The sequence below is a fragment of the Ceratotherium simum genome, chromosome 26 (assembly GCF_057802395.1).
Source record: "Ceratotherium simum simum isolate JZ-2026a chromosome 26, ASM5780239v1, whole genome shotgun sequence".
NCBI lineage: Eukaryota > Metazoa > Chordata > Mammalia > Perissodactyla > Rhinocerotidae > Ceratotherium > Ceratotherium simum.
In genome coordinates, this window is record NC_141925.1 from 21,392,864 (window position 1) to 21,414,725 (window position 21,862).

The following is a 21,862-nucleotide window of genomic DNA, read 5'->3' on the forward strand; positions in this document are numbered from 1 at the left end:
AAGGAAACCTAGCTCCCAGTGATGTTGTGAGAACCAGATGAATGCCCAGCCTGTCATAAACACTCATCAAATGTTGCTATTATGGCTTCCCTTGCAGCCGTGTTTGCATTCCAGGCCAAACAGCTCTTCTAAGGCAGCACCAACCAGGAAAAAGTGGGAATGAGTAAAACAGGGCCAAAGACATTCAGTGGCTTTTATTATCAAGCCCCCACCCACCCACCACAATGATATAAAATTTTATTGGAGTAGATCCACTCAGTAAATGATGCCAGGACCTGGAAAATGGGCACCTTCCCTCCCAGCTTTGGAGAAGCTACAGTTCTTCCTTGACTCTTGGTTTCTTCTCTTGTCTTAGAGGTCCTTTTGGCTTAGCCACCTTCTCCTCAGCTGTTTCCTTCTGCCCAGCTGGCTGTTCCAGCTTGGTCCCATTCTCCAGCTCAGGCAACTTCTGCTCAGGTGACTCTTTCTCCATGAAACGTACCTCTTCTTCCTCAGCTAATACTTCCTCTTCTATCACTTCAGTTTGTTCAACAAACAACAGCTATTCAAGACAAGAAGGAAGCGGGGAAGGGAAGAAGGAGGATAAAGAAAGAGACAAGAAATATGTGATAATTTTGATTGTAATTGCCAAGGTCACTTTTTCTGGAAGGGCCCAGAGAGAGGCGCCTGGGTGATCCTCTTAGATGCAAAGGTTCATTTGGCTTGGGTGGGGACATTCTCAACTGTGATTTTGACCCTCCAATAACAGGACCTTTGGGGAACCACCCTTCCTTCACTCAAGTCCACAGATGTGGCTGCCCCCACGCCTAGCTCTGGGGCTGGGCATGTGACCCAGGCCTTGCTAATGAGATATCTGCCCAGAACATTTGCTGGGACTACTCAGAAGTAGGTGCTTTCTTTCTAAGCTGGGAGGATATTAGTTTAGAGCTGTGGGGCAATCTTTGACTCTCCATGTGTAAATGACTGCTTGGGAATGAAGCCAACGTAGAGGAAAACAGAGATAGGGAGATAGAAAATGAGCTTGAGCTTCTGAAGCCACCCATGCCTGATGTTCTACCAGTTATGTAGGATAAATGCCCATTGTTGCCTAAGCCCAAGAGTAGTGTTTCTGACATTGGCAACTGAAGGGTCCTAGAACACAGATGGCATCTTCCAGCAGATGGCCTCACTGAAGCATGAACAGGACTAGGAGAGAATGGGGATTGTCATCCCGTCCATCAGGAGAATAACGCCACAGGGTAGGATTCCAGCAAGACATCTGGTTACCAACTCAGGAACAGTGGACCCAGGGAAGCAGCCTTCGGAGCTGTGTGAGACCTCAGAGCCTTTGCCCCTCCCAGTGTTTCTAACATCTGCCATTTCTGCTTCCTTGGAGTAAGTGCCTTTGAAATAAAATCTTCCAAACTGGTCGGTTGTTCAACCATCTTCAAGTATCTCAGAGTGCACAAGAATATGGAACTCTTGGCACACTCTTTCCTAGTCCATTGAGGTCTTGATGACTTTGTGTGGGACAGAATAACCCAGGGTACTGCTGTTTTGCCTTACCTCATCTTCATCCTCAATCCTGGTCTTGATTTGGCTTTCCAGGAAGTCTGAAAAGCCCTTCATGGTATGTTCTCCCTTATATGGTACAGCCTAGGAAGAAAACAGAACAGGGTCAAAACGGTAGCCTCCTCCTGCAGAATACTCAGGGATTGCTTCAGGTAAACCCAGAGTCACATTCCTAACAAGCTGAGTACAGTGAGCAGGTTCCTTAACCTCTCTGAGCCTCCATTACCATTTATTATCTAAGAGAAGGATAATAAAAATTCCTCCATCCACGATGACTGGGTCAGGGATGGGCAACTGACCTAAGCTGGACCCACTTTGAGTCTTGAGACTTTTGTGGAAGCTAATGGAAGACACTCTTTAACTTGAACTTGAGAGGGAAATAGGAGCTGGAGTTGAGAATGAAGCTGATTTGGTAGAAGGCAGAGCTGGAAACAGGGAGAAATCGAGTCTGTGCTAATAATGCAACAACATTTCCAGTTATGTGAGTCCCAAGAGCCCCTCACTTGTTGAGAGTCAGTGGGGAAGAGCCTGAAGAAGGGGTACCGGTCCAGGTTCATCAGCTGAATGTCGTTTGCTGTGATGTCGATCTTGGCGATGGTGACTGTGGAGTGGTTTTGATACTTTCTGCCCAACTCCTCCAGCACTGGGAACAGCGCCCTGCACTTCTCAGACCAGGGCGCATCTGGAAGAGAAGGGCCATTGCTCATGCTCACAGTAATAAGGACTCTGAAAGCCAGCACTCCCCATAAACATCATCACTGGGTTCTACTAGTGCTTCTGCTGCTTTGCAAATTGGACTCCTCCTTTCTTTTAATAGTATATTAGGTTATTTTACATTTCAAACATGGTACCTGATCGTTATTAAATAAATTAGAAAAAAATCAACCCTCTCTCTTTTTGCCCAGACACTAACACTTGTAGCATGTTGGGATGTTTTCTCCTATTCTTTGTTTTGCCTTTAACGTAGCTTTCCACTCCAGTTGAAGAAGAAAACCAAGAAAAATATTTACGCTAAATGCTTCCTCATGCTCTGCCAGAAAGCGTGTGTGTGTGTCTGTGTGTGACAGCACAGGTTTTCCAGTGGAGGGTAAACTTGTAGCCCAAGGTCACCCAGTGAGTTAAGCAGAGGAAGTGGGGTTTGAAGACAGGTTGCTTTGACTTGTGACCATCATACCACACTGCCTGTCAATCTGGTGGAGGAGAATCTGCCTGTGAAGTGAACAGGAGGTTGTGACAAGTACCACTACCCCCAGAAAGGGGACACTGGACTTCCTTGTGGACAGTTCTTTGAGCTTTGATTCTGGCCCAGGCACCTAGCCCTCTGGAGAGAAATCAGGGACCAGCTCCAACATGGAAGGGAAATTGAACCTTGCCTGCTCATCGTTCCATTGACATTTCTGGCTGTGTGGGAGGAGTGGCCTCAGCAGCTCCAGACACTCCACGTCTGGATGATCACCCCTCCATCTACAAACCCAGTGCCTCCAGGACCCCCTGCTCTCCCAGCAGAGCCCCCGCAGCTCCCTGGAGCCGGATGGGCCCTGGGTTGCAGCAGGAGGGGGCATAATGGCTGCAGTCCCAGGGGGCCAATCTGACAGCCCTGCTTCCAAGAAAATGAGGCTGCTTTTGCCTTTTCCAGAGCCAAATGGGCACTCTCGTAGCTCCGGGTGTCAGGTAAGTACAGGAAGGCTGCCCCAGCCTCTCATTTAAAGGCAGCAGATCATGGTTATTCAGCCACGCAGACCTTAAGCACCTCGCCCTGTGGATAAGAGTGCATCTCAGTGGGATTTTACAAGGCCTGCATGATGCAATGCAGCCCTTGTTTCACCATCCAGGAAAGGATGGGATCAGAGCTCGAACTGAACTTCTTGCCTTGCAGCTTACTGACTGACTGACCTGGGGAAGGTAGTTAACCTCTCTAAGGCTGGGTTCCCTCATCTGTATCGTGGGGAGATCCACTGCACCTTCCTAAGAGGCTTGTTTTGAGGAGGCGATGACAGCGGGCGTGTCAACAGCAAACTCATGTCTGGCTCATGGAATGTGCTCAGTAAGTGGTAACCATGTCTGTTAAATAAAAGAGATGCCTGAGGTAACTTCCTTGTCACCCTTCTCTGTGTCTCAGGGTGGGAGACAAGGTCCCTGGCTTTGGCTCTCACATGCAAATAAGAAACAGTGGAGAAAGGGCCAGAGTCCTTAGGTGAGCACGGGAAATAATTACAACAATGGGAATAATAATAGCAACAATAGCTGTCTCTTGTCAAGTGCTTACGATATGCCAGACACCGTGCTAAGTCCTTTACATGCATGATTTGGGTCCCCAGTTTGGCCACACAAACTCCGGTAGGTTAAATACAGGCCATTTGGTAAGTCACATAAAGCCAGAAGCAGGGGGATTCGGTACAGCAGTTACCAGCAGAGGCCCTGGGGTCAGGTGCTTAGGTTTCAATCCCAGTTCCAGCACTTACTAGCTGCCTGACTTTGGAAAAGTTTCTTCACCTCCCTGGGACTCTATTTAGTCATCTGTAAAGTGGGAGCAATAATAGTAGCTACTTTCAAAACTATGTTGTGAGGATTAAGTGAGATAATGTATAGAATGGCTCAGCACAAGGCCTGGTGTACCATGGTGTTCAATCAATGTTGACCATCAACATTATTATTTTATAAATAGCCACAGGCCTGGATTATGTGCATGGTGTTCTACACGTTCCAAGAATTCGATTTTTGAGGAGAGTTGCATTGTAGCTGATTAAGGATCTTGATCCAAACTCTTTGGATGTCTGAAGACCATTTGTGGCATGGTGCTTTGATAGATATTGGATATTTTGGTGCCCAAGAATTCAGGAGCCACCTTGTAAAGTCAGGGCCACTGCCTTCCGTGGCCTCTGTGGAAGTACTTACAGAACATCACAAATACGTCCCTTTCCTTGTCAAAGACAATGATGTTGAAGTTCTTCCCAACGAGCTGCTTAACCGGCCCCTGGTCCCAATATTTTGGAATCTCTTCACTGGATTGATGTTTCTAGGAAGCAAATTTGAAAGGTCTAAGAGTCTCCGGAAAGAAGTTGGCAGTTGGGTCTCCCAGCCCTGACTGGAAACAATGGCAAGTCTTCTCTTGTTCTTACAGGAAGAGACTTGGGAAGGAGCTTGAAATGCTGAGACAGATCATGAGCTTGATGTCAAGCCTGAATTGTCCAGGGCCAGTTGGGATCAGAGGGCTGAGGAGGAGGCAGGGCTCCAAACTGGGATGGACTCTAGCATCTCAAATACACGATTCTGGGAATTCTTAGATGAGAGTGGGGTCACGTCTTTAACATCTTACCTAGTTTGTTCCCCCTGCAAAAAATTAGCTGTCCCCAGTTACTCTGAGCATGAAAACCAAGATAATTTACATGACCTAGAAAATCCTTATCACACTTTGGTTCCTGCCAATCTCTCCAAGCTCATCACCATTCCCTTGCTTTCTTCAGCCATACTGGTCTTCTATACCCCAAAGGGCCAGCCTTCCTCCCACCTCAGGCCTTTGCTTGAGGCCCATCCCCCTCTTCATTCCTACATTCCCTTCTCCATCTGGTTAACTCAGATTTATCCTTCAGAATGACCTCAAGGGAGGACTTCCCTGACTCTCACCCAGACTAGGTCAGATCCTGCTCCCCTATCTTCTTGTAACACTTGGTACTTGTCCTTGTATCACTTATTCAAGTTTATCATTTATATTTGTTTTTCTGGTTATTTGATTAATGTGTCTCTACCACACTAGACAGAATGTCACAAGGGACTTTTCTTCTCTCGTCACTGAGTATCCACTGCCTGGTACATAGTAGGACCTCAATAAATATTTTGTGAATGAGTGAATGAATGAACCAAGCTCTTGCTTCTCTTTGAAGGAAGTGGTATCAATTTCAGAACCTATATTTTTCTCTACAGCCATTGCTTCCTGAATATGTCTTTTCCCTGCACTGCTACTACCCCAGTCCAGGAAGCCTTCCTCTCTCATCTAGATCACTGTACTAGCCTCCTAGTGTTCTCTCTGCATCTCCTCCTAATCCTCTCCATAACTTTATTCTCCTACAAGCAGGGTTCTGCTTTCCCCATGCAAATGAAGCTTCCAGTTGCTTTTAGGATACCACATCCTTAATATGTGTACAAGTCCTTGCTGTCGGGTCTGCTCAGCTCACCAGCCTTATCTCTCACATTGCCCTCCCTCATTCCCACCCCAGCCTCTGGAAATGACCTGAAGATTCTTTCCAAGAGAGCATAAAGGGGAGTCGGGGTTGGACATGGGTGATGGGAAATGGTGAACATGATGGAGAATTAGGAATCAGATCAGGCAGATCTCATTGCTCATGTGAAGGATGCTCATCTTCATTTCAAGAGCACAAGAGGACCTGTTGGCCCTGGAGAGGGAGACAGACACCTTCTGAGGTATAACTGGAGGGAAGAGAGAGAGGATGGGTAGAGCTCCAAGTAGGTTTGTAGATGTGGTTATGGAAAGTGAGGGGGCCCCTGTCTGAACCTTCTATTTTCTTAATGATACATGGGTCAAGTACTCAGCTGAGATCGAAAGTAGGAATGGCGTATGAAGAGATATAGATTCAGAGATTAAGAGAATGAACACACTAAGAGAAACTTACATAGAGATATTAGGACATTTCTAAGAGCCCATAGTTTGGTTTGTGATTCCGTGAAGCCAGCCTGCCTCACGGTGAAGTTTTTTTTCTCCAGGATAGGCCTGGAAACAGTAGGGAAGGTACGTGAGTTCAACTGGGGTTGTGATTTTGCCTGGTAAATACTACAGGGTGTAGAGGAGGTAGAAGGTGGAGCGGATAAAGGAGCTAAGGGGATCATGATCGGAGTGATGAACCATGGAATCCAAGTTCATGAAGAAGGGCACTAACGAGATTGTGAAATGAGATCAGGAGGTTGGAGGTCATGAAAGTAGTAAGGAATTGTAGCAGTGTGGGTACTAGAGAAGGGATCTTAAGATGATGGGAAGCTTGCAACCAGGCTTTCAGAGGGGCTGCCATCTCTGGAGTGTGGCCGTGAGAGCGAGTGACTGAGATGGCATGGACACACCAATTGTGGGAGAAAAGACCAGGATTTTGGATATTGACATTCCCAATGTCAATATCCAAATGACAGAAAGATGGAAATGATGGCAGAGTAGGGATGAAGGGCAAGTGAGCAGCTTAAGTCCTGAGGGGGTAAAAGGGAGGTGATCAGAGGACAGCAACAGGGGGTGGGATCAGGCGGTCTAAACTCCAAAGGCAGGGGCTCCGGAGGATCTGGAGTTGTTGAAGGCAGGAGGAGGACAAACGGTTTGGAAGCAGCGTGGAGGACACCAACCTCACCACTTGGCCTGTGATGATGTGCATAAGAGAAACAACAGCTTTCAGTCGAGAAGGCTGCAGGGGAAGCAGTGGCTGTGGGGGAGCAGACGGACGGTAATGAGAGCCCTCAGAGGTAAGGTGACCATACATTCTGGTTTGTCCGGAGAGTCCCAATTTATTCCTGGTGTTCCAGCAATACTTTTAAAGAATTCCCCATTACTCTCAAAAGTGTCCCCATTTAGAAAATAAGAAATCTGGTCACCCAAGTGAGGCAGGGTGTTGGGGATACAGTAAGTGCTCAATAAACAGCAGGTGATGTGTTACGTAGCCATCCTTTTGCAGCCTCTTCTCCCTTTTAGCAAAACAGGCTCCCTTCTAACCCCTCAAACAAAATGTCCCTAAAGCCTGTGAGGTTAAATCCTGATTGCTGAATCCATTCCACTCCATCTTCTCCCCCAAAGCAAGCATCTCCCCTTGGGCCAAGTAAATCTTTCACATTAGAGTTTGAAAGGAGAGTAAGAGCCTCCTTTCAGAGGATGTTAGCCCTGGGAGCACCTGCATTTCAGTTGGAAATTGCTGCAGAGGAAATGCCTTTACTTTAAGAATAAAGAATTATGGTGGAATTCTAGAGTCAAGACAGGTCAAAAGTTGAATAGATTTGAGGTGGGGGGATGGAAGTATTTCCCCACATTGAACCGTGAGGTTGACCTTTATCCTGCCTCCCAATTCAGATGACTAACGCCAGCAGAATTACCAAAGAGGGGTGATTTTCAGGTTCTGGATGAACTTTGTCTAAGAACAAACTTACCTTGGCAATTTTATTCAGAAAGCTGCGGCCGAATTTCTTGAGGTTTTCGTAGGTTATCTCCTCAGAAGGCATTTTGTACCTTGCATCAGAGCTTAAGTTTAGGATCTGGACAGATGGAATGTTGACCTCTGTGATCCGGAAGTGTTTGAAGACATGTCTGTTTCTGGGTTCATCTGCGTCCACAAGGATGAAAAGGATCTGCCAAATCAAGTGAAACCTGTGTCTCTCTGGATTCCAGGCCATGAAAAGGTAAGGAATTGAAATTGGGTAAGGAATCCCTTACCAAGGAGAGAAAGCATTGGGAAGTTGTGGGAGGGCACTAAGGGAATGCAAGTAGCAGGGTCTGTGGGATGCCTGTGAAAGACTTGACAAAGGCTCCCTTCCATCAGGCAGATGCAGTCCTGCACCCCAGTGCACAGAGGGGCATCAGCCATCAGCCTGGTGTCACCATCCTTGTGCAGGGCACCAGCCACACAACCGTAGCAAGTCAGGAGGTCCTGAGGTTTCATCCCAGTTCCTTGAGCAAAACAGTAACTCCCCCTCTCTGTGCCTCAGTTTCCTTATCTATAAAGTGGTGATTATAATAGTACCCATGTAATAGGGTTGCTAAGAATTAAACAGGACAACGCATGCAAAAGCTTAGCTCAGTGACTGGGAGGTAGAAAATGTTCAATACATGTCAACACATTATTATTCTAAATTATTCTTCTATCAAGGAAATTCATGACTTCATTCACTCATTCATTCAACAGACATTCATGGAGTGCCTACTAGGCATTTTGGTAAGCATGCTGTCCAAGGCGGACAAAATCTGTGCCCTTATGAAGCTTATGTTCTAGTGGAGAAGACAGACAAAATGCGTAAACAAATTAATAAATTCAGATAGCAGTGAGTGCCAACTAGACCATAAAACAGGGCACTGTGATAGAGTGACTGCACAGATGGGGTGAGCTAGGGGCTCAGTATTAGGTGGGAAGTTCAGGAGGAGTATCTGAGGTGGTGACACTTTAGCTGGGACCTGGGTGATGAGTAACAAGTCAGGGGAACATTGATTCGGGCAGTGGAAATTGTCAATGCTAGGGCCTAGGGGGTGTTGAGGGGGGATCTTAGAGGGTTCTAGAATAGAAAGGAAAGGCCAATGTGGCTTTAGCACCATGAGGGAGAGAGTCATGGGAGACAAAGTCAGAGATGAAGTCAGAGCTCCAGCATGGAGCTTGGGTTTTGTCTGAACGAGATGGGAGGCCACTGAAGAAAGGAAGCTGGAGAGTGACATGATAATTTTTAAAAGATGATTCTGGTTGCAGAGAAGAAACAAGAGTGGAAGCAAGGAGACCAGTTAGAGGCTGCAGCAGGCACTTGGCATCAGACACTCTCAGGTCACTCACCGATCAAAATATGAACGGCCCTACTGTGTGCCAGACGCTCTTCTAGGGGATGAGGAGACTATGAAAAACAGAGCAGACCTATGAAAACCAGTCTTGTATACTTTCAACAAATATTGGTTGGAAGTGAACAAGATAAGACATGGGGGCTATGGCCTGTTGGAATAATATTCATCCAACTCTTTATCTTTGGCTCTAAAATGGATCCCGATCAATAAATGGCATTTGGGAAGCTTGCTAGTGGGGGGTAAAGGCAATTTAGAACCTCATGTCAGAGTATATGCCAAAATAAATTCCACCTAGATTAAAGAGTTAAATAAAAAAAATAATCAAGAAGGAAATATGGCTGAATATTGAGTGTTATAACAGGAGAAATAGAGGGAAAGCAGTCAGATTGTGATCACTTTAATTACATCAAGAATATTAAAGTTTAAAATGGACTAAACCAGGAAATACATTCACTGGAATTATTTCTGTAATTGGAGCAACCTTCCTGGAGAACAATGTGGTGGGATATAGCGTGGACATTAAATATGTTGATGCTCTAGTGGCTTTACTCTGTGCTTATTCTGGGTTTCAACTTTTTTTTTTCTTTTTAGTAAGGAAGATTAGTCCTGAGCTAACATCTGTTGCCAATCTTCCTCTATTCTATATGTGGGATGCCTGCCACAGCATGGCTTGATGAGCAGTGCATATAAGTCTGCACTCGGGATCCAAACCTGTGAACCCTGGGCACCGAAGCAGAGCATGTGAACTTAACCACTATGCCACCGGGTCGGCCCCAGGTTTCAACATTGTTAATTGTTTCATTTGATTTTTAGAATGATTTTCTTCAAAAGAAAAAAATCTGCCATTACTGTACTACTTATAAGAATAAAGAGAAGAATGAAGTAAACAGCCCCCATAGCCCAAGTGGTGATAACTACATAAATTTGGGTATAGCGCTTAGGAAAAACAGATCTGTTTCTAATGATGGTAATGGTAGCAATAAGAAGCACTGTTTATTATACATTTGCTCATTGCTTTACATATAGCACCTCCAATTCTTACCACAACTCTCCGTTTTACGCATGAGGCGACTGAGACTGAGAGGTTAAGAAACTCACCTAAGACAAAACCTCTTGTAAGAGGAGGAGAATTTGAACCCAGGTCTGTGCGATGCTAAAGCCCAGACTCTCAGCAATTACTTTTCAGACCATCTGTGCTGTGTCACCCCTCAGGCTTTTCATACTCCCTGACCTCAAGCAGGACTGGTCTTTCGTCCTCCTCACCTTCAGGCCAAATGCGACCCACAATGCGGTCACCCACGCTCAGTCCATGAGAAAAGCAGCCGTCATGTTCGCACAGTAGACGTGAGAGGGGTGGAATAAGAAAGAGCATGGGTTCGGCAAGAAAGGAAGAGACACTGGACAGGAAGAAGGGAGGAGGCTGGTTTAAAATTAAATGGTGGATAACATACAGCATCTATATTGAAATCAGGAAATGGGTATGCAAATGCAAATCCTTCCTGGCTCAATTTATAGTCAGCAGGGCAGGTGAGCGGCATCAGGTTCTACACGTTTGGATCCCCATCTACGAGCCCCGAAGACCACGGCATCTTCCACAAACCTTGTTTTGGAATTCCTTCAGTGCCAACTTGTAATGCTGCATTATTGTACCAAATGACTTGGAGCTTTTGGAGACGAAGAGCAGCATATGATTCAGGATGTTCAAATCATAAATCAGATCCTTATTCTGAAATTGCAAGGAAAAGCGGTCATTCCATGCACACAGCTGCCCCAGCTCCCCTTCTCCCCGGGAACCTTTGCTCACTGACCTCAGTGTTGAATTCTATAACAAAATCCGTGAGGTGCTGTTTTATGACTTGATTGAGGACTTGTTTGTTAGTAGTGTCATAAATAAGCTCCTGGCGGTTCACAATTTTTCCCTTGGACAAAAGAAGAAAAACATTGGAGGCGGTCGCCTCTGTGATGTAGGCACTTAATAAATATAAATAGCACAATTTTCCTCTTGGATAAAAGGAACACACCATGGTGACAAGTGTAATCCATAATCTAGGTACTTAATAATTATGGGTGGCTGGGCAGATTAGCCTGTGGGTGGAATATGGGAATGTGGTCGCCATGAAGGTCTCCTGTCTACAAAGACAGGGAGTGTAATTGACTGACAGCTGCAGCTGCCTTGCTCTGAAATCCATCAACGTATGCATGCTGATGCTGAGCAGTTTCTCACACACTGCTCCTAACAAATAACTGAATGTGTCAGGGATGCTAAGGCAAGCCCACTTCTGGGAGCTGTAAGACTTCTCTGATGGATGACTTTGATGGACTTTCTAACAACTCCACTGGACTCTTTCACCCAACCTTCCTTCCTTCCAAAGGGTCAGACCTACATCATGGCGTGAGGGCTCTCTGAGTCTCCCTCAGCATCCTCTCTGTTTTCCTTCACAGGCATTTTCCCTGATAAATCCTTGCATGTCTAATCCTACTTGGTGGCTGGTTCTCAGAAAGACCTGAGGACTAAATGACATAATTCTCTGTAGCCCAAGGTCAAAGTTTTGAGGGAGGGAGAAAGAAGCAGCTGTCTGCCACTTTCTTTATACTCCATTCCTTCTCTTCATCTCCATCAATCCCGTCCTGTAGTCCAAACCTCTTCCCTGGACTCCTGCAAAAGTCTCCTAATGGTCTTCCAGCTTCTCCCCTTGATTCTCTCCACTCAAGCCCCCACACTTCAGCCAGAGTGATGATGTTAGAACACAAATCTGATCATGTCTTTCTCTGGCTTAAACACTTCATAGCCCCCAATGTCCTATGGATAGAGTCCATACTCTTTTCTGGTCATAACAATAGTCTAATAATATGCATTTGACTTATTGAGAGCTCATGTTGAACCAGCCCCAGCTCTAAACATGTTATATGCATGAACTCATTTAATCCTCATAACATCTCCTTGAGCTCTGTACTATTATTTCCCCATTTTACAGCTGAGGAAATTGAGGCACAGAGAAGTGAAGTGACTTTCCCAAAGTTGCTAAGCTCGTAGGAGGTGGAGCCAAGATTCCAACCGAGACAGTCTGATCTAATGCTCATGCTCTTAACCATTAAAATAGACCAACTCTCTCCCAAATGCCCGGTCCAAGTCTGCTGTTTGGCTTTTGCTTTTGTGATGGGATTTATTCTGCAGAGCTTTTAAAATTTTGTGTGGTCCAAATTTATCAGTATTTCTTTTCATAGTTTCTAGAGTTTCTGTCATGCTTTACAAAGGGGCTTTCCCGCTCTAAGTTTAGAAAGCAAACTCTCCCACAGTATCTTCTAGTTTTTCCATGGTTTCATTGTTATATTTTTAAATTGGGGAGCAATCTGGAATTTAATTTGATGGAAGGAGTGATATATAGATTTAGCTTTAGATTTTTTTCAAATGGCTAGCCAATTCTTTCAACACTAGTCATTGAATAACACAAAATTTCCTACTGATCTAAAATATCATCTTTATCCTATACTAAATTTCCAAATGTATTTGGATCTATTCCTGGATTCCACGTTGTCCCATTTGAAAACACAAATCAGGTTATTCTCCAACTGAAAACCTGTCAGTGATTTCCATGGGCCCAAGCAAAAATGCAGTGGCTCACAGTCTTCTCCTAAAGTCAAGCAGATCTGGATATCACTCTACCTACCTCCTCTGTCGCCTTGGGCAAGTAACCTAAGCTCTCTGAGCCATATCTATCAGTAATGTGGTTATTGTAAGGATTTGGCTTTGTGTCACGAGGGAGTAAGGCATGTTCCAGGACCCAGACCACAGTATCTCGACTAACACTGCTCAATAGAACGATCTGTGAATATGGAAATGCTCTGTAAATCTATGCTGTCCAATACAGTGGCCACTATCCACGTGTAGCTCGTTTGATTGAGGAATTAAAATTTTAATTTAATTAATTTAGTGTAAACGGTCACGTGTAACTAGCAGCTGCCGTATTGGACAGGTCAGATCTAGATCCCAGAGAGGGAGAGGAGGAAGGTGTGTAATAGAGGCTAGACTGTGGAAGGCCTTGTGAGCCTCTTTAGGGACTTGAGTCTTTATCCTAAGAGTAATAGGAAGCCATTAAAGGCTTTCAGTGGGAAGGAGGAAAGATTGCTCTTTAGAGGACGAGAGAGAATGTGGCATGTTGCATTAGGGTGGATGCTGCATTAGGCTGTGGGAGATGACGGTCACTTGATCTAGGATGGTAGCAGTAGAGAGAAATGGATAGATTCAAGGGGTATTTTGGATTTAAAATCAGTAGGATTGGGATGATGGATTGGTTATGAGGGGTGGAGAAGAGGGAAGTGTTAGAATGATGCCTGGGTGTTCTGGCTTTGCTCAGAGATGGGAGAGATGGTGGCACCATTCGCTGAGAGAGAATGCTGGAAAAGGATGTGGAGGGGAGATTATGACTTTAGCCTTGGCCATGTTGAGACATCTGGTGATGGATATAAAGATCTGGAGATTAGAGAAGTCTGGCTGGAGATAGAGATTTGTAAGTCACGGGTGTATGGATGATAATTGCTGATGGAGGGTGTGGAGGGAGAGCATGGAGCAGAAGAAAACACAGGGCAGAGGACTGAGCCTTAATGAATGACATTTACTGGTTAAGGAAAGGAGGATGAGCTTACAATGGAGAATGGTTAGAAAGGCCAGAGAAACACTGGGAGACTGTGATTTTGCAGAAACCACTTAGCTCACAAGTGGCAGAACCAGAATTGGTACCCAAAGCCCTTACAGACATGCATAGTCCACTGTTTTCAACCAGAGACCCCTCACTAGCAATAGGATCAAAGTCGTACCTGTTTGAACACCAGAACACTGTCCAGGGTGACGTGGAAACGCCCTACGGCATTGGTAATTGGTATCACTCCAAATGTGAGCTCTGGGAAGTCTTTGATCACATCGTAGAACAACTCTGCTACTTCTTCCTCTAAATCCTGTTTGGGGAAGGGCGTATGGTAAGGCTTTGCTAGAAAGCAGAATGCCCGGCTTATTTAAGGGCAAGGTAGAGATGGTGACCAATTCATCTCCTCCCCTTTCCAAGTTCTGGCGTGTTGCTGGGTCATCTAAATCCCCTTTCATGGATGTTTTATACCCAGATTGCTTCTCTGGCTATGACTGAGGCCAAAATAGGCAAATCCACAGAGAAGGATGGAGAGAATTGATCAACTTGACCTTTTCTGACTAGAACAGTGAAGGCTGTTCTAACACAGGGGTTGAGACTTTTTAACATTTATTCCATTATTGCTTTCAGAAGAGGCAATTGATTTGACCACATTTGGTACCAAATACGAACTTGGTATCAAGATATGGGTGTGGTTTCAGCCTTAATTCCTTTTGTGTGTGTGTGAGGAAGATCAGCCCTGAGCTAACATCCATGCTAATCCTCCTCTTTTTGCTGAGGAAGACCGGCTCTGAGCTAATATCTATTGCAAATCCTCCTCCTTTTTTTTCCCCCCCAAAGCCCCAGTAGATAGTTGTATGTCATAGCTGCACATCCTTCTAGTTGCTGTATGTGGGACGTGGCCTCAGCATGGCCGGAGAAGCAATGCGTCGGTGCACGCCCGGGACCGAACCTGGGCCGCCAGTAGCGGAGCGCGCGCACTTAACTGCTAAGCCACGGGGCCGGCCCTCAGCCTTCATTTTTTAGCTTAAAAGAAAATTGGGGCAAAAATACTGTCAAAAAGTGGGATGGCAGAGAAAGAGGCGCGTACTCTCCCCAAGTATAAATATAACACCAAAGTTCTGACTGCCTGGGAGAAGGGGTGGAGTCATCCAAGTTACAGAAAATGGGTTAAGACATACAAGAAACTCATTCTCCAAAAGGAAAAACAATTTGCAATTTGTTATCCAGTGATGTTCTAAACAGACCCCCAAAAAGATCAGTTATACTATCAAAACCAATTCAATAAATATGTTAACCTCCTCTCCTCTCTCTCCATTCCTCTCTACCTTCTGGTTAGCTTCTCCTACCACTTCAGCTCTCATTTTTTCTTTATTCATTTTAACCCTGCAGTTCCCCCAGAAAACCAGCTCATCGGAAAAGGAAGAAGGGGCATGCAATTAACCCAAGTGAAGACCTCTTCCCCCTCCACCCCCTTCCCAGACACAGGGCTCTCACCAGTCACAAAGCCACCTCACACCTCTTGAATCCAGTACCTGGAAGAAGCCGATGATGACCAAGGGCCTGGATTTCACAAACTCTAGCACCTGCTGGGTGTCCGTGAACAAAAATGCTTTCTGGCTAATTTGTCTTCTCAACCAAACGACCAAGGCAGCAGATTCAACCACTCCTGGAGAGAGACAGTTAAAGGGGTCCCATGGAAGTTTCCTCTTGAGCTGGAGCAAGGCCTGTCTTCCCCAAGTTTCTTGAGTGGGAGCATCTTGTCTTGGGCTCCCACCCCTTGAAGGCCAAGGTCAGTTCTTCCACTCCCCCCTCCCCCACCCCAAGCTCCACGTCAGGAACATTAACAGCAGCAGCTAGACTTCACTGAGTGCCTTGCGAGGACAAGGCAGCGTGCTGAGATTTTCGCATGTATCCCATCCCCACAACAACTCCATGGGGTAATCTTACTCTCCTCATTTTGCAGATGAGGATATTGAGGTTCAACTTGCCAGTGGCCACCCCACTAGCAAACCTGGGAGTCAAACCCAGGAGGAAGCATGCCCAGCCTTCTTTTCTTATCTACTCTCCAACGTGACAGGAAGATGGATTTATTTAAAAAATGTATAAATAAAATGTAAATTAAAAGCTAGCTGGCTCTGTGACCTTGGGAAAATTCCATTGTCTCCCTGTGCCTCCTGTTCCTCAGCTGAGACACAAATCTCTGCTAAGGTCATGGATCCCAACTTCCGTTTCTCAGCTATCATGTGGGAGGTGCCAAGCACACAAAAATCTTAGCTTCTGAAATTGGGACACATATAGCATGTCTGGGGAGGCATAGTGGTGTGCCACAGTGTCCATAAGGCTGCAGATGGACTGTGTTTGCTAGGATGATAAATTTCACATGATGGCAGGTAATGTAAAGCATTATTTTATATTTAAAGCCTGCTATAGAATAGAATGGAACATTTAGAATGAGTTTATGTGATAAAGCAATGTGTGTTGTGAGTAGCTTTGGACTACACATACAGGCCTTTATTCCTTCACTAATTCATTTGTTCCTTCGCTCCTTCATTCATTTGACAAATATGCACTGAGTGCCTATTATGTCATCAAGTGCTGTGCCACTGTTTTGCAGCTCTCATTCTGTTAAGGAGGAAAATCATCAAATAATTACACAAACAAGTGTATAATTACACCCAAAGGAAGTATTCAAAAGCAATGTTCTATGAGCCTGTAGTAAAGATACATGACCTAGACTGTGAAGTCAAGGAGGGCTTCTTGGAGGAAATCACTTATCTGTTGAAAACTGGAGGATGCATAGCAGTTAATCAGGAGGCAATAAGGAGAGGGGAAAGGCTTCTAGGCAGAGCAAACAGCCTGTGCAAAGGCCCTGGAGCAGGACAAATTTCTGCATGGGGCTTGGTGAATGCACACTGAGTTGGTAAGTCAACTGGGAAGGACTCTATTTTCAGTGTCTTTGCTTACATTTCCTAAGAACATTAGGCCATTTTAAAAACGTATAATGAAGTACACTTACGTACAGGAAGGTGCACAGATTAAAATGTATAGTTTGATGAATTTTCACAAAATGAGCACATCAGAGTGTTGACGTGTTCACAATGAACACTACCACCCAGATCAGAAATGGAACACTACCAGTCCCTCAGCAGTCCTGGTTGTGCCCCCTCCCAGCCCAGCCCAGCCCAGCCCCACCTAGGGGTAACGGATGTCCTGACTTCCCACAGTATGCATTTGTCGGCCTGCTCTTGAACTTCGTATAAATGTAATCATACAGTGTGTGTTTTGGGGTCTGGCTTTGTTATGTTTGTGAGAGTCATCCGTGTTGTTGTGTGTACTTGTAGATTCCTTCCCACTGCTGTGTAACATCCCATTGTGCGAACATTCCACAATTTATTTATCCATTTTCTGCTGATAGGCATATGGGTTGTTTCCAGTTTGGGGCTATTAAGAATTAATTCTCGTGCATGTCTCTGGGGCACATTGTACCCACTTCTGTTGAGCACATGCCAGGAGTAGAATTTCTGGTCATAGGGGATGCTGTGTTCAGCTTTAATAGGTACAGATGAATCCATTTTAAAAGCCACAGTGAGTTAGGCCTACAGAATTTCATAGGAGGATGAGGCGGCCTCAAGGGACAGAGAGGGCCGGGGAGGCTTCATGCCACCCTCAGATCACACCACTCCACCCAACTGCAGTCACCCCCTCCAACTAGACTCCAGCCCCCAGGCTGAGTTTCTAGTTTCATGGTGTTCCATGCCAACCTTAAGGAAGGAACAGGCACATTATCACGGGAACAAAGTTTCTCTTACAGGCTTTGTCTGAAGAGATTATGTTGTAAGCGCCCTGAAAAGAATTGGTTTAAACATTCTGTAAATATCAAAAAAGGTGAACAAACCCCTCCAAACAGGTTAGAATTTCAGGTCATCAGAACCATCGCTCTGCTGTCACTTCACACCACTCTCTCCCTCTGTCCACACTCCAGCCACACCCTTACCCTCCAGCACACCGGGCTCTGGCGTCCGCCAGTCCCTCCCTCTGGGCTGCCCTTTCCTCAGCTCTCAAGGGCGTCTCCTCCTGCCTATTCAGTTCTCGATCCGGTCTTTTCTTAACACCCCTCCCATCGCTCTCTGTTTTATGACCTGTTGTAATTTCTCCATCGAGTCTCTCTTTCTGGATTATGATTTTGGCTAACTTGCTCAGCAGCTCCTATAGTGCCTGGCTCATACTAGGTGCTCAAGAAGTAATTATAGGATGAATGAATGAGGTGAGTGAATCATTAGATAAGTCGGCTTGAAGGAACTTGATCTTGGGCCCTCTCCTCTGGGATGTAGGGGCTCCATTTGGCCCTCTGGACCCCGTGGGACTGAGGCAGCTCTCAACTTGGCATATAGTTTGTCCCTGAGTGCCTGCAAACTGGGCACGGCCCCTTTGGGCAGGTGCCTCCCCTGGCACTTGGCTGTGAGCCAGAGGACATGGTGACAACCGAAGTGTGAACGCTATGTCAATGATTAACTGGGACCGTCGCTCTGCTGCATATTTCCAGGCACAAGCTGTGAACGCATCGTTAACTGAGGACCTAGAGGCAACCTGAGTCTCCCTCCCTCCAGGGAGATGGCCGAGGTCAAGGCTCCCACCATCAGTCCTTGGAGATTAGAGGAGAACGGGGACTGGGGCTTTGACCAACAAGGACTAGACCCACCTGCCACCTAGGGAGATTTTCATAAAAGTCACAGTGCAGGAGACCAGTAAAGCACTGTCGCCCCTCTCAGCTCAGGGAAGCCCTGTCAAGTCCACTGAACTGGCACTATTCACTCTGTATAGGAAATGAGAAATTCGAAGGCTGACTCAAGGTCTCATAGCTAGTGCTTGTCCTAAATTCCAGGCCCTTTCTCCCTCCTGTCTTGGCATCCCACTGTCTCTTTCCCTGGTTGGCAGTAATACTGAGGAAGAAGGGGGATGGGTGAGCCCAGCAGAAATATGGGCTGGCTCCTTACCTCACGCCTGCCTGCAGTGGGTCCTTGCAAGTCCATCCCATTCAAACTGGAAAACCATTAAGAACCTAAGTGTTCCAGGCACTGGACTAGCGTCAGGAAACTAATAGTTTGATGATAATAATAACCACATATGCCATTTCCTTAGAGTGCAGCACACTGGAGAACAGGGGTCAGTCAACTACAGCTCGTGGGCCAAATCTGGCCTGTCACTTGATTGTATAAATAAAGTTTTATTGGAACACCGCCATGCCCATTTGTCTCTGTCTGGCTGCTTTCACACTGCACCAGCAGAGTTCAGTAGCTGCGACAGAGATTGTCTAGCCCATAAGTCCTAAAATCCTACCTGGCCCTTTACAGAAAACATTTATGTATCCCACTGCTTATCAGCTGGGGAGCCTTGAGGAAGTTATTCCACTGCTCCATGCCTCAGTTTCCCCATCTGTAAAAGCACCTCCTACATTGGGTTGTTGTGACATGTGAGAAGGGACTAGAACTGCCTGGAACACAGTGAATGCTTCAGATATGTGCCAGGCCTTGTGCCTTGCCAACGTATTTCATCTTCCCAGTAAGCCTAGGAGGTAGATGCTTTCACCATCCTCACGTTACAGATGAGGAGACCGAAATTCAACCAGAGGAAGTGATAGTTCCTCTTGGAACGGGTACGCAGAGTACAAGTGGTGCTTAGTGAGGATTTGAAGCCAGGCTGTGTCCACCAGTTCTGGCAGCCTCTTCGGAGGACCCAGGAAAGGAAGTGAAATCCTTGCCCTCGTTGTGTTCTCAGTCAGGTAGACAATGAGGAACAGATACAATTCTGTGAGGTGAGGGTGTTGATGGAGGAAACACAGGTACTGTGGGACCACAGAAGAGGGACAGGCACCCCGACCCGGGCAGTCAGGGAGACTTCTTGGAGGAGGTGATAATGAAGCTTCCTCCATGGTGGAGGAGGTCCCAGGCACTGGCTCCCACCACAAAGGGGGCTCAGACAGTCTGGAAGTTGCCACATTGTCACCTTGTTTCCTTTAAGTGAAGTCAAGTCTCACCTGTCCCTCAGGAGGTGAGGGCATCGCAGAACCTGAGCCACTCCATGAACAGATGTGGACTTTGCCAAAGTAACCTGGGGCTTCTCGTTTCTTCGCAGCCCTCCTCAAAGCCAACACTCACCAAGGGCTCCTTGCTTGGGCTCAGTGGGTCACCATGGCTGAGGGTGTCACTCAGTATCCAGAGGAAGCAGCAGTCTCTGTGTCTTCTCTCACTGCTCCTGCCCTCTCTCCCCATCCCTTCTCTTCCCCCCTATACACGCCACCATCCCACAAGCCTACGGGAGCCACAGCACTGCCAGGACTTTTATGTAACCTGCCCTGAGGTTGGTGCTTTTGCTGCAACTTCCTCTGCAAATGTGGCCTGTGTGTCTCCTGCCCCCTTGTGTCCATTCTGAGAACTGCAAGGCATGCTGCAGCGCCTGCAGGGGGTGGCTCTCCCCACCCCTGCCCCTTTGGTTCTTGCCATAACACTCAAACAGCTTCTTACAAACCTGCTAAACACCAGAGCCACAAAAGGCAATCTCAGTTTCCTGAGATTCAATCATCCAGCACGTATATAATGGGAACATTCTAGTCATGAGCCACATAATGACATTTTGGTCAATGATGGACCACATATACGACGGTGGTCCCATAAGATTAGTACCATGTAGCCTAGGTGTGTAGTAGGCTATACTGTCTAGGTTTGTGTAAGTACATTCTGTGATGTTTGCACAACAACGAAATCACCTAATGCTGCATTTCTCAGAGCATATCCCTGTTGTCAAGTCACACAAGACTCTTCTAGAATAATAGGGGCTGTGCTGGGCACTTCTGTGTTCATCATCTTTATTCCATCCGTCCATTCATTATGCATACATTTATGCATTCACATATTTAATATTTTAAAAATTAGGACCTATCAAGTGCCACACTGAGGCACATAATTCTTCAAGCATCCTTGACATCAAGATAGGACTGGACACATGGTAGGTTCTCAATAAAAGAGTGTTAAATAAGTGAATGAATGAGTTAATGAATGAAATGGATGATGACAGAAGCTAAAGGGTTTGGTAGCCACCCTGTCCCAAACCCATCTTGTTCCATCATCTCCCAGTTTCCTTTCTGGTTAACCAGTGCTTCCTCAGCCTAGGACCCTGTCAGAATCATTCTAAAGTAGAAGATTGGGGCAGGAGGTGGGAACTAGAGTTAGGAACTTACTTTCTGGTCTCTGGTAGTAGGTTGCACCTCACCTTTCCACCTCTAGGGCCCACCAGCTGAGATGTAAGCTGTGGTGAAGGCAGCCACATGTTCATCAAAATCTATTTTCTTTTCCTTATGGACACAGAGTGGAGTCATATTTCTAGCCTTTCAGTTGGGTGGGGCCATGTAACAGAATTTTGGTCAATGGAATGAGAATCGAAGTGATGTTTGCCACTTCCAGGCCTGGGCCATGAACATCACCACCTCTGTCTCCTTGCTGCATCTGCTGGCCAGATACAGAGGAAACAGCAGGTGGCTGGGAGGCTGTAGGGGACGGCAGAGCCACAAACTGGAAGGGGCCTGGGTCCTTGAAACACTGTGTGGAGCAGAGCCCTCACCTCCACTCTCTGGCTGCCAACTGGGCTTTGCACAAACAAGAAATAAAATTGTAATTGTGTTAAGCCACTGAAATGCTAGTGTTTATATGTTTCCTTGGCTAGCATTACCTTGACTGATGCCCAAGCACCATTACCTTTGCAGCTGATGGGATCTGACCTGTTGCCCTCAAAAAACAGCTTCAAATCTGGGGTCTTCTTAATGTCAAACTCCTTCTGAAGTTCTTTCTCGATAGTGATGTCCACTTTGCCAAAGCCCACTCCGTTCTTGCCTTTGCCCATGATCTCCACGGCTTTGCCTAGCTCCTCAGCCATGTTCCTGGATTTCTTTGAGGACGGGTTGTCTGAAAGAGCCAATGTGAAGACAGAGCTCACTAGAGCCTCTCCCCCTCCCCTTCTCCCAAGGAGGAGACTTTATTTGGTCTGCTTAGCTCCTGGGCCTTTCTCATACTCTGCTGCTAATGGGTAAATTTTCAGAAATGTGACAGGATATGAGACATAAGGTTCATGGAATTGGCCAGTTTCGAAGACACAC

General features: G+C 46.1%; 1 protein-coding gene across 1 annotated transcript in view; it reads right to left on the reverse strand.

The window, feature by feature from the left end:
- Window positions 1-250: 250 nt before the first annotated feature.
- The window catches only part of PDILT (protein disulfide isomerase like, testis expressed), a 30,929-nt gene continuing 9,317 nt past the window's right edge, over window positions 251-21,862 (reverse strand). Inside the window, exons 2-11 of the mRNA XM_087417166.1 lie at window positions 21,465-21,671; window positions 15,249-15,382; window positions 13,889-14,026; window positions 10,882-10,992; window positions 10,674-10,799; window positions 7,684-7,881; window positions 4,447-4,567; window positions 2,055-2,233; window positions 1,546-1,635; window positions 251-541 (exon numbers count right to left, since the gene is read on the reverse strand). Of these exons, the coding sequence (XP_087273292.1) occupies window positions 314-541; window positions 1,546-1,635; window positions 2,055-2,233; window positions 4,447-4,567; window positions 7,684-7,881; window positions 10,674-10,799; window positions 10,882-10,992; window positions 13,889-14,026; window positions 15,249-15,382; window positions 21,465-21,671 (1,532 nt within the window). The 3' untranslated portion in view covers window positions 251-313. The remainder of the gene's footprint in view (window positions 542-1,545; window positions 1,636-2,054; window positions 2,234-4,446; window positions 4,568-7,683; window positions 7,882-10,673; window positions 10,800-10,881; window positions 10,993-13,888; window positions 14,027-15,248; window positions 15,383-21,464; window positions 21,672-21,862) is intronic.